This window comes from Hemitrygon akajei, chromosome 7, assembly GCF_048418815.1.
Source record: "Hemitrygon akajei chromosome 7, sHemAka1.3, whole genome shotgun sequence".
Lineage (NCBI taxonomy): Eukaryota > Metazoa > Chordata > Chondrichthyes > Myliobatiformes > Dasyatidae > Hemitrygon > Hemitrygon akajei.
In genome coordinates, this window is record NC_133130.1 from 120854124 (window position 1) to 120867693 (window position 13570).

Here is a 13570-nt window from a genome sequence, read left to right on the forward strand (position 1 = left end):
CGAGAAGTGTCAGCCACTGAGTACAAACAAAAATCAGCAGCAGAACATTTTTAGCTTGTCAGGGATGCAAAGCTTCAGCACTGTTATGCAATTAAATGCATTATATTCAATAATAGTCTGAAATTATATTTGTGCTCAGCTTCAAGTAATATATCCTAAATTTTAAAAAAAATTCTGAGGAAGCAACACTTTCGAAAAAAAATTGTCATCTAGCATTATGCAGGACTAGTTCAGGCTTGGGGAGCTGGGCAGTCCTACTTCTCCAACTTTCTTACAGTTTCCTAATGAATTAGAAACACTGCTGACATAAGGCAGAATGATCCAAGGAAGATCTCTGGTATTCATTGATTTTCTCTTGGAATCTTGCTGAGTCACCATCTTCAGCATGGAATAAAATATTAAATTAATTCAGTTTATTTAACACTAGTCAGAATTTTGCTCAGAAACTATTACCTGAACTATTTCTTACACTTTAACCTCCCATGAGGAATTGGTCACTAGACAAATTGTCATCTTAGTTATAAAACTTTGGCTGACTAGTGGTGTAGTGGCATTAGCACTGGACTTCGAGGTGAGTGGTCCCAGATTTGAATCTGGCCACCTCCTTGTACACTTTCCATCTGTGCTGGGTTAAGCATCGATAGCAATTCGGCCTCGTAAAAAACAGACAAATGCTAAAGTAATGGCAAGATTGCTGCCCAATGCACAAGGCATGTGAAGGACTAACAATTATCAAATTAAGAGAATTGATCGGAATTTTTTAATTTGCTTGAATACAAACCTTTTCAGGACATACAAAACACTTGGAACACCTCAATAGAGACAACAGATCTTACAAAAAACAGCAAGAAGGCATGGTCTCTCATACGCAAACTTGGAGGTGATCCCGAGAAAGCTGCCCAACATCCCAGTGTCTGCTAACCAAGTTGCACACCAGTTGCTCCTAAATGGAAAAAACCAACAAGCAACCAAGAGCACAACTATATAGGAAGTACAGCGATGACCCTGGCTTCACTGGACCATTCACCATGGAAGAGCTGGAAATTGGTATATCTAGTCTGAAACACAGGAAAGCAATTGGTCTTGACAACATAGCATTGGAGCAGATAAAGCATTTTGGACAGCAAGCAAAAAACTGGCTCCTACAATTGTTCAACCACTGTCTGGCAACACACAAACTACCTAATATTTGGCAGAAGTCACATGTAATAGCACTATTAAAGTCCAGAAAAGATCCCTCAGATCCTAAGAGTTTTCAGCCAATCTCACTGCTTTGCCACATCAATAAGCTGTTTGAATGCCTGATACTCAATAGGATAGCACCAACTGCAGATGAGAAGATCATTCCAGAGCAAGCAGGTTTCCACCTTGGCAAATCAACAACAAGCCAACTGCTCAACCTCACACAATATATCAAAGATGGTTTTGAGCAAGGGATGGTATCAGGTGCTGTTTCTGTAGACTTGCCAGCAGCTTACAATACAGTGACCATAGATCTTCCTCCTCTGCAAGATCCTAGAGATGACAAAAGATATTCACTTAACAGAGCTTTTAGAAAGCATGCTTCAGAATCACCGGTTCTATGTTGAACTGGGTGGGAAGCGCAGCAGGAGAAGTATTCAGAAGAATGGTCTTCCTTGGGGAAGTGTGCTTGCACCGCTGCTGGACAACATCTACACGAAGACCAATCTATAGATGATGTCACATGCTGTTTTATATATGCTGATGACTTATGCATTACTGCCCAAAGCACTAATTTTAACACTGTGGAGGAAACGCTTTCTGAGGCCTTGGAGGGACTAACATCCTACTATGAAGAAAACCACCTCCACGCAAACCCATCAAAGACGCAAGTTTGTGCATTCCACCTCAGGAACTGTGATGCCAAACGATAGCTTAAAGTAACCTGGTGTGGAGCAACACTGACGCATTGCGAGCACCCTATCTACTTAGGAGTCACCCTTGACAGATGCCTTACCTTCAAGAACCACATCAATAAAACAAATGCAAAACTGAGCACATGAAACAACATCCTGAATAAATTCATTAACACAAAATGGGGAGCAAGCTCGAAAACATTGCAAGCCACTGCACTTGCTCTTTGCTATTCCTCTGCCGAATATACCTGCCCTGCATGGGAAAGATCTACTCATACTAAGATGGATGCCGTTCTGAATGCAAGCTGCCCACTTATCACAAGTTGTTTAAAACCAACAAACACCAACAGCCTATATACATCCTGGTGGATATCACTCCCTGATATAAGAACGGTAGCCAGCAAGAAAGAACGACTCCGTCAAACATCAGATGAGAGGCACCCTCTACATGGCCATACACCCACACCCAGCCGCCTAAAGTCAAGGAAGAGCTTCATGAAGTGTTGTTCCATTACAATCAACTCCATCTGAAGTCCATATCGCCTTGTGGAAAGACCAGCTCGCCAGTCTCAAACAACCCCTAACAATGGAAATTCCACCGGATGAAAGCCTTCCCCAGGAGCTAATTGCAACTGGGCAACCTGAAAGTGCCTTAACAGACTGAGGACTGGTGTAGGTCGTTCAAAGGTGTCACAAAGCAAGTAAGGATATACAACCAGCCCAACAACTTGTGAATGTGGAACTGAGCCACAAACTATGCAACATCTCCTGCAATGCCCATCGTTAGAGGAACCCTGTGCTGTTGCAGATCTTGCCAAATTCAACAACACGGCTCAAAAATGTGTCCAGTTCTGGCTGGGCCATGTATAGACTATCCGTGGACACGATAAGAAGGACATACAAAGACATCAGGTCCAAAAGACTAAATTGATATAGAATGAAATTAGAGGTATACAAGGGTGGTGGATGGAGATACATCTCTACCAAAGGAGGTGTATGGCACTCTTTCCTTCCACGAGCCTGCAGGTCACCCTTGGGCAAGGCGTAGCATCCGATTAACACTACCCTCCACCCAGATCAGGGTCATGTAAAGCCAGGAGAGTAGGTGGTGCATGGTGATATGCATATCACAAGTCACGGTTATGCAACCAACTGACGCCAGGCAGACAATCTCTGAACAGTATTAATAATGGCTGGGATCACCCGTCTTGTAAAGACTCTGCCCAGGAGGAGGCAATGGCAAACCACTTCTGTCAAAAAATTAGTCAAGAACAACCATGATCGCCCATGTCAGACACAGCACACAATAATATTGGCAAACAAGACTGAAACAAAACAGAATGACTCCTCTGAAAAAAATTCAATGGAAATGTCTTTACTAGAGTTTGGTCCAAATCAATCCATCAAACTAACCTGACAACCAATTCGAAAGCCTACTCACAGAATTTAGACACAGAGGCAAGCTCAGGTGTTTTTTTTGCCAGAAATGTCAACATCTCCAGAGCATATTTTTCCCAAACAGCTTTAATACAGTATTTATCTTAAGTTTTACATGTGCACACACACACACAAAATGCTGGCAGAACTCAGCAGGTCAGGCAGCATCTATGGAGAGGAATAAACTTCCCTATTAACCAGGGATTCCCAACGTGGGGTCCAAGGACCCCTTGCCTTATGCCATAGAGCAATGCTATATAAAAAAAGTTGGAAACCCCTGCTATAAAGGATCAAATACTTGCTTTTCTTTCTCTGCAAGTGACAGATTAGATGCTCCTGGGTAGAAAAGCAGATTATAAATTTTCAATCAAATTAACCCAAACAGTGTGCACCTAGAATCTGTAGTATTCTGGACAAATTAATTCAGATTCAGGTTAACCAATCTAACCTAAGAAACCACGTGCTGGATGTTCTCAGCAAGCCAGGCAGCATCAATGGAAATGAATATAGTCGACGTTTCGGGCCGAGATCTTTCCTCAGGACTGGGGACGGTGGGGGGGGGGGGGGGGGGGGGAGAGGAGTAAAGATCCATGTGTAGTGAGATGCGGAAGACTGCATTTCACGTCACTATTGCGAAATCAGTACCAAATGAGGTACAGAAGCAAAACAAAAAAAAACAAAGGATAAGGAGATGAGAAGACCAGAAACTGAAAAACACTTGAAATTATAAAACACTATAGGAACTCCCTGCTTTGGCTTTGGGGGGGGGGGGGGAATATCCACCGCTAATAATGGTATTATATAATAGTCTAATTATAGCAGGCGCGTGTTAGCTTCACTGCAATTTCCCCTGAAAGCAACTCGAATTTTAATAAGATGATGCTGGCGATAAGGACGAGGGAGATGTTGCGGTAGTTGTGACTTCCAACGCCCCCCCCCCCCCCGGGGGAAACGAAACTGCTGAGTCAAGGACAGAGGGCACGTTTTCCCCTCCCCTCTCCGGAGAACCAGTAACCCTTCTGGCCGACTCTGCTTTCGGTTTTAAGCGCGGCGGGACGGGGGCGAGGGAGGAAGAGGAAGAAGGAGCTACAGGGCCCTTAGATCGGCTAACACACACACGCACACACACACACGATGTGCAAAAGGCCCGAGGCCTCCCTTGGGCCGGACAGCAGGCGGCGCCACGAAATGGACAGGAAGGCCGCCCCGATTTTGACGACGAAAATACCGTTACCGCTACCGCTGCTGCCTCCTCCCTCCAGCCCAGGGCCTGTCTGCCCGCTTCGCACCGACATCCCCACCTACTTCCCCCTTCCACCCCAGCTAATAAGCCGTCTAGATTTCTCGCCTCTCTTCTCCCACCCGAGGGATTTATTTCCCGCAAACCCCCGCCATCACACCGACACTTACCTTCGACAGCCGCTTGCTGGCCGACATCTTGACGATCCTTCACTTCCCACAATGAACCGGCGCTTGCTCACCCGCTTCCGCCGTCCAATCAGAGGGCGGCTCCGGGGGCGGGCGCTCGGAAGGCGCAATCAGACCCCAGGCGCGTCATCGTGTGCCTGGGCAGGAACGTGCTGACGCACGCGAGTAGGATCCTGGGCAACATGTACGGGGCATGTGTGCGCTGATTCTCCGTGTTCGCAGGGCATTCTATCACCTTATCTCAACATAGATATCCATCAATGGCACTTCCTGGATAACGGACCACCTGACTGCAGACCACAACTTGTGTGGCTTCTGAGCTGTGTTTCAGACATGCCTATAAGCAGCACTGGGGTGCCACAGGGACTGTATTGGCTCCCTTCCTGTTTACCCTGACACAGCACTGAGTCATGTCATCTGCAGGGTGTATAAAGGGAGGACAGGAGGATGAATACAGGGCCCTGGTGGAGGACTTTGTCAAATGGTGCCAGCGGAATCACACGCAGCTCAACATCAGTAAGACAAAAGAGATGGTGATGGCCTTTAGGAAGACAGCCTGCACTGCTCCGTTACTATTTTTTTAATGCATTTTCTACAACACTACAAAAAAAAACCCCAAGAACGAAATAGGAAATTAATACAGTGCAAGATAAACATACAATGGTAATATAATACAAAATATAATAATTGAAGAAGCACCCAAATGGAAGTCGTGTAAAGTTAGTATCCACCCCCACCCCCGCAAGAAAAAAAACTCCAAACCAACCAGAGCAAAATGTAGGAAATATAAATCAGAACATTCAAACCCCCCAAACCGTAAATATAATTAAAAACAGAAGATAATAATGCCTACTACCAAAAAAAAGCTGAAAGCAAGGGACTGAAAAAGAAACTTAGTCAAAAGGAAAGTTATGAAAATACTCAATAAAAGGTCCCCAGACCTTCTGAAACTTTATGTCCGAATTAAGAATTGAGTAATGAATTTTTTCAAGATCTAAACAGGACATAATATCGTTAATCCATTGAGCGTGCTTGGGTGGGGCAACATCTCTCCATCTAAGAAGAATTAGACGTCTAGCCAGGAGAGAAGCAAAAGATAATATTCGACGTTTAGTCAAACTCAAACATATATCTGTCTCAGCCAAGAAACCAAAAAGAGCAATTAAAGGGTTAGGTTCTAAGTGGCGATTCAGAATACAGGATAAAGTTAAGAAAACATCCCTCCAAAATTTCTCTAGACTAGGACAGGTCCAGTACATATGAATGAGAGAAGCCTCGCCACTTTTACATTTATCACAAAGAGGACTAATATTAGGATAAAATCAAGATAATTTAGATTTGGACATATAAGCCCTATGAACAATCTTAAACTGTAAAAGACTGTGGCGAGCACAAAGAGAAGTTGAGTTAACCGACTTGAGAATCGAGTCCCAAACCTCATCAGATAAAGGGATATTTAAGTCATGCTCCCAAGCCATTCTAATTTTATCCAAAGGGTAAGGATACTAATTTATCACGAATAAAAGATATTAAACCTTTACACAATGGATTAATAGAAAGAAACAAGTCCATAGTATTTTTCTCGGGCATCTCAGGGAAGTTGGGTAATAAATGATTAATGAAGTGTCTAATTAGAAGATATCTAAAGAAATGGGCATTAGGTAGATTAAACTTAGCAGAAAACTGTTGAAAAGATACGAAGCAACTATCAATGAAAAGATCTTCAAAATACCTAATGCCCTTTCTATACCAATCATAAAATGTTGAATCATGCATAGAAGGTAGAAAAAGTTACTATTGATGGTGAGGATCTACAAGTTCCTGGATGACAGACTTGAGTGGAGCACCAACACAGGCTGTACACAAGAAGGGCCAGAGTCGCCTCTACTTCCTGAGGAGACTGAGGTCCTTTGGAGTATACACATCTCTCCTTCATATGTTCTACCAGTCTGTTGTCACCAGTACAATCTTCTATGTGTGGTGTCTCTGGAGCAATGGCATAAACATGGGTAATGCCAACAGGCTCAATAAAATGATTAGAAAGGCTGGCTCTGTTATAGGAGTCAAACTAGACCCACTGGAGTCTGGTGGAACAAAGATCCCTATGGAAAATCTTGGCAATTTGCAGTAGGACAAAGGTCCCTACAGAAAATCTTGTATGCCACCTTGGCTGGAGTGTGAAGCCATTTTAGTAATAGACTAAGACAACTGCACTGCTCCAAAAAGTGCAATTTGAGGTCATTCTTACCCTTGGCTCTATAATGAGTCAACCTATAGCCAGGGAAGTAACTGTTTGAGGTAACTTGTTTTTATTTATTCTTCTTACTTCTCTTCCAATATTGTACATCTGTGAACTTGTAATGCTACTAACACTATAATTTCCTTTGGGATCATAGAAACATAGAAAATAGGTGCAGGAGTAGGCCATTTGGCCCTTCGAGCCTGCACCGCCATTCAGTATGATCATGGCTGATCATCCAACTCAGAACCCTGTACTTGCTTTCTCTCCATACCCCCTGATCCCTTTAGCTACAAGGGCTATATCTAACTTCCTCTTAAATATAGCCAATGAACCGACCTCAACTGTTTCCTGTGGCAGAGAATTCCACAGATTCACCACTCTCTGTGTGAAGGAGTTTTTCCTCATCTCGGTCCTAAAAGGCTTCCCCTTTATCCTTAAACTGTGACCCCTCATTCTGGACTTCCCCAACATCGGAAACAATCTTCCTGCATCTAGCCTGTCCAATCCCTTTAGAATTTTATACGTTTCAATAAGATCCCCCCTCAATCTTCTAAATTCCAGTGAGTATAAGCCTAGTCGATTCAGTCTTTCTTCATATGAAAGTCCTGCCATCCCAGGAATCAATCTGGTGAACCTTCTTTGTACTCCCTCTATGGCAAGAATGTCTTTCCTCAGATTAGGAGACCAAAACTGTACACAATACTCTAGGTGCGGTCTCACTAAGGCCTTGTACAACTGCAGTAGAACCTCCCTGCTCCTGTACTCAAATCCTTTTGCTATGAATGCCAACATACCATTTGCCTTTTTCACCGCCTGCTGTACCTGCATGCCCACTTTCAACGACCGGTGTACAATGACACCCAGGTCTCGTTGCACCTCCCCTTTTCCTAATCGGCCACCATTCAGATAAGAATCTGTTTTCCTGTTCTTGCAACCGAAGTGGATAACCTCACATTTATCCACATTAAATTGCATCTGCCATGAATTTGCCCACTCACCTAACCTATCCAAATCACCCTGTATCCTCTTAGCATCCTCCTCACAGCTAACAGCGCCGCCCAGCTTTGTGTCATCCGCAAACTTAGAGATTCTGCATTTACTTCCATTGTCTAAATCATTAATATATATTGTAAACAACTGGGGTCTCAGCACTGAGCCTTGTGGTACCCCACTAGTCACTGCCTGCCATTCTGAAAAGGTCCCGTTTACTCCCACTCTTTGTTTCCTGTCTGCCAACCAATTCTCTATCCACATCAATACCATACCCTCAATACTGTGTGCTTTAAGTTTGCACACTAATCTCCTGTGTGGGACCTTGTCAAAAGCCTTTTGAAAATCTAAATATACCACATCCACTGGCTCTCCCCTATCCACTCTACTAGTTACATCTTTAAAAAATTCTATGAAATTTGTCAGACATGATTTTCCTTTCACAAATCCATGCTGACTTTGTCCGATGATTTCACCTCTTTCCAAATGTGCTGTTATCACATCTTTGATAACTGACTCTAGCATTTTCCCCACCACCGATGTCAGACTAACTGGTCTATAATTCCCCAGTTTTTCTCTCCCTCCTTTTTCAAAAAGTGGGGTTACATTAGCCACCCTCTAATCCTCAGGAACTAATCAAGAATCTAAGGAGTTTTGAAAGATTATCACTAATGCATCCACTATTTCTTGGGCTACTTCCTTAAGCACTCTGAGATGCAGACCATCTGGCCCTGGGGATTTATCTGCCTTTAATCCCTTCTATTTACCTAACACCACTTCCCTACTAACATGTATTTCCCTCAGTTCCACCATCTCACTAGACCCTTGGTCCCCTACTATTTCCGGAAGATTATTTATGTCCTCCTTAGTGAAGACAGAACCAAAGTAGTTATTCAATTGGTCTGCCATGTCCTTGTTCCCTATGATCAATTCACCTGTTTCTGACTGTAAGGGACCTACATTTGTCTTGACCAATCTTTTTCTTTTCACATATCTATAAAATATTTTACAGTCAGTTTTTATGTTCCCTGCCAGCTTTCTCTCATAATCTTTTTTCCCTTTCCTAATTAAGCCCTTTGTCCTCCTCTGCTGGACTCTGAATTTCTTTCAGTCCTCAGGTGTGCCGCTTTTTCTGGCTAATTTATATGTTTCTTCTTTGGACTTGATACTATCCCTAATTTCCCTTGTTAGCCATGGGTGCACTACCTTCCCTGGTTTATTCTTTTGCCAAACTGGGATGAACAATTGTTGTAGTTCATCCATGCGATCTTTAAATGCTTGCCATTGCATATCCACCGTCAACCCTTTAAGTATCATTTGTCAGTCTACCTTAGCTAATTCACGTCTCATACCTTCAAAGTTACCCTTCTTTAAGTTCAGAACCTTTGTTTCTGAATTAACTATGTCACTCTCCATCTTAATGAAGAATTCCACCATATTATGGTCACTCTTACCCAAGGGGCCTCGCACGACAAGATTGCTAACTAACCCTTCCTCATTGCTCAATACCCAATCTAGAATGGCCTGCTCTCTAGTTGGTTCCTCGACATGTTGGTTCAGTAAACCATCCCGTATACATTCCAAGAAATCCTCTTCCTCAGCACCCTTACCAATTTGGTTCACCCAATCTATATGTAGATTGAAGTCACGCATCATAACTACTGTTCCTTTATTGCACGCATTTCTAATTTCCTGTTTAATGCCATCCCCAACCTCACTACTACTGTTAGGTAGCCTATACACAACTCCCACCAGCGTTTTCTGCCCCTTAGTGTTATGCAGCTCTACCTATATCGATTCCACATCCTCCAGGCTAATGTCCTTTCTTTCTATTGTGTTAATCTCCTCTCTAACCAGCAATGCTACCCCACCTCCTTTTCTTTCCTGTCTATCCCTCCTGAATATTGAATATCCCTGGATGTTGAGCTCCCATCTTTGGTCACCCTGGAGCCATGTCTCTGTGATCCCAACTATATCATATTCATTAATAACTATCTACACATTCAATTCATCCACCTTGTTACGAATGCTCCTCGCATTGACACACAAAGCCTTCAGGCTTGTTTTTACAAAACTCTTAGCCCTTATACAATTATGTTGAAAAGTGGCCCTTTTTGCTTTTTGCCCTGGATTTGCCTGCCTGCCACTTTTACCTTTCACCTTACTACTGTTTGCTTCTACCCTCATTTTACACCCCTCTGTCTCTCTGCACTTGTTCCCATCCCCCTGCCACATTAGTTTAAATCCTCCTGAACAGCAGTAGCAAACGCTCCCCCAAGGACATTGGTTCCAGTCCAGCCCTGGTGCAGACCGTCTTGTTTATACCGGTCCCACCTCCTCCAGAAGTGGTTCCAATGCCCCAGAAATTTGAATCCCTCCCCCTTGCACCATTTTTCAAGCCACGTATTCATCTGAAATATCCTCCTATTTCTACTCTGACTAGCACATGGCACTGGTAGTAATCCAGAGATGATTAAGTATCTATCTATCAATCTCTGCATATAGATCCATAGATTTACATGTTATGTGCGTGCATCCTAACTCTGCAAATTTATGTGTCGATATACATTTTATGCAATAGAGGTACTTCTCAGAGTACTTAGCATTGTCAATGATCCCTGGCCAACAATCTTGTTGACCCCCCCCCCCCCCCCATCAGGCTGGAGGTATCGCAGGATTTGAACAAGGACTGTTAGGATGGGAAACAGCTTCTCTCTTGCCCCCCACCCCCTTGCCCGGCTGTGAGATTACTGAAATCCCTGCCACCATCCAGGCACCATCACACATGAAGTGCCAGTAGGGTTATACCATTTGATTTTTAACTCATGTCTCGAATGCACCTTTTATTTCAAACTTTATAATAAATTTTAGTTTCATAGAACATACACATCTCCAAAAACAACCCTGAGATTCATTTCCTCAGCACATCTGTAAAATAGTAGCTATAAAAGATCAACCAGAGTGCAGAAGACAGCAAACTGAGCAAATGCAAATATACAAAAACGGGAACATGAAATGACAAGATAAAGAGTCCTTAGAGAGGGATGAGTGGTCATCGGAACAACTCAGTGGATGAGCAAGCGAGTGTATTTATCCCCTTTTGTTCAAGAGCAGGATCATTGATAATTTACTTTGTGTTACTTAAATGCACTATACTGGTCCGGACAACCTTTACTGGTATACATGTATAATTGATTGACAATATATTGAAACTGCACCTTACCTCTGCTGAAGGATGAATGGATGGATCTACAATCTCTGCTGAACGATGAATGGATGTACCTAAAATCTCTGCTGAAGGATAAATGGATAGATCTACAGTTTCTGAAGGAACAATAAATGGATGGATCTACAGTCTCTGCAAGAAGGATGAATGGATGGATCTACATTCTCTGCCAAAGCATGAATGGATGGATCTACCATCTCTGCGGAAAGATGAATGGATGGATTTACAATCTCTGCAGGAAGGATGAATAGGTGTATCTACAATCTCTGCTGAATGATGAATGGATGGATCTACACTCTTTGCAGGAAGGATGAATGGATGGATCTACAATCTCTGATGAAGGATGAACGGATGGATCTGTAATCTCTGCCGAAGGATGAATAGATGGATCTACAATCTGTCGTGAAGGATGAATGGATGGATCTACACTCTCTGCTGAAGTACGAATGGATATACCTACAATCTCTGCTGATGGATGACCAGATGGAGCTACAACCTCTGCAGGAAGGATGAATGTATGTAGCTACAATCTCTGCCGAAGGATGATTGCATGGATTGACAATCTCTGTCAAAGGACGAATTGGTACATCTGCAGACCATGCAGGAAGGATTAATGAATGAATCTACAATCGCTGCTGAAGAATGAATGAATGGATCTACAGCCTCTGCAGGAAGGAAGAGTGGACGGATCTACACTCTCAGCAGGAAGGATGAAAAGATGGATCTACAAACTGCTGATGGAAAAATGGATGGATCTACAATCACTGCTGAAGGATGAGTAGATGGATCTACAATCTCTGTTGTAGGATGAATCGATGGATTGGCAGTCTCTTCAAAAAGGATGAATCAGCGGATCTACAATCTCTTCCTAAGGATGAATGAATGGATGTACAATCTCCACTGAACGATGAATGGATGGACCTACAGTCTCTGCAAGAAAGATGAATGGATGGATCGATAGTCTCTGCAGGATGGATGAATGGATGCAACTACAATCTCTGCTGAAGGATGAATGGATGGATCTACAATCACTGTAGGAAGGCTGAACAGATGGATCTGCAATCACTGCAGGAATGATGAAAGGATGGATCTACAATCCCTGCCGAGAGATGAATGGATGGATCTACAATCTCTGCAGGAAGAATGAATGGATGGATCTACAATTTCTGCAAAATGATGAAGGGGTGGATCTACAATCTCCGCAGGAAGGAGAAAAGGATGGATCTACAATCTCTGCAGGAAGGATGAATGGATGGATCTACAGTTTCTGCCTAAGGATGAATGGATCATTCAACAGTCTCACCAGGAAGGATGAAGGGATGGATCTACAATCTAGGCTGAAGGATGAAGGGATGGATCTACAGTCTCTGCAGGAAGGCTGAATGGATAGATCTACAATCTCTGCTGAAGGTTGAATGGATGGATATACAATCTCTGCTGAAGGATGATTTGATGGATCTACAATCTCTGCCAAAGGATGGATTGGTGGTTCTGCAGTCTATACAGGAAGGATGAATGGATGGATCAAAAATCGCTGCTGAAGAATGAATGGAATGATCTACAGTCTTTCAGGAAGGATGAAAGGATGGATCTACAATCTAGGCTAAAGGATGAAGGGATGGATCTACAGTCTCTGCAGGAAGGATGAAGGGATGCATGTACAATCTCTGCAGGAAGGCTGAATGGATGGACCAACAATCTCAGCAAGAAATATGAATGTATGGATTGACAATCTCTGCAGGAAGAATGAATGGAAGGACCTACAATCTCTACTGGAAGGATGAATGGATGGATCTACAGTCTCTGCAGGAAGGATGAAAGGATGGATCTACAATCTAGGCTAAAGGATGAAGGGACGGATCTGCAATCACAGCTGAAGAATGGACAGGGAGATCTACAATCTCTTCAAGAAAGATGAACAGATGGATCTAAAATAATGCCGAATAACAAATGGATATACCTACAAGCTCTGCTGATGAATGAAGAGACGGACTCTGCAACCTCAACAGGAAGGATTAATGTATGTATCTAGAATCTTTGACAAAGCCTGATTGCATGGATCTACAACCGTTGCTGAAAAATAAATTGTTGGATCTACAGTCTATGCAAGAAGGACGAGTAGACGGATCTACACTCTCTGCAGGAAGGTTGAATAGACGGATCTACAATCTGCTGATGGTAAAATTGATGGATCTACACTCTCTGCCGAAGGATGAGTAGATGGATCTACAATCTCTGTTGTAGGATGAATAGATGGATCTACAACTCTACTGAACGATAAATGGATGGACCTACAGTCCGTGCACGAAAGATGAATGTATGGATCTACCAACTCTGCAGATGGATGAATGGAAGGATCTACAATCTCTG

General features: G+C 43.0%; 1 protein-coding gene across 2 annotated transcripts in view; it reads right to left on the reverse strand.

Annotated features, from left to right (window-relative positions):
• The window catches only part of LOC140730875 (ubiquitin-conjugating enzyme E2 L3), a 94932-nt gene extending 90080 nt beyond the window's left edge, over positions 1 to 4852 (reverse strand). Inside the window, exon 1 of one of the 2 annotated variants that reach the window (XM_073051853.1) lies at positions 4725 to 4852. In XM_073051853.1, coding sequence (XP_072907954.1) covers positions 4725 to 4751 — 27 coding nt within the window. In that variant the 5' untranslated portion in view covers positions 4752 to 4852. The remainder of the gene's footprint in view (positions 1 to 4724) is intronic. The other variant, XM_073051855.1, reaches the window with a different exon arrangement.
• Positions 4853 to 13570: the final 8718 nt, after the last annotated feature.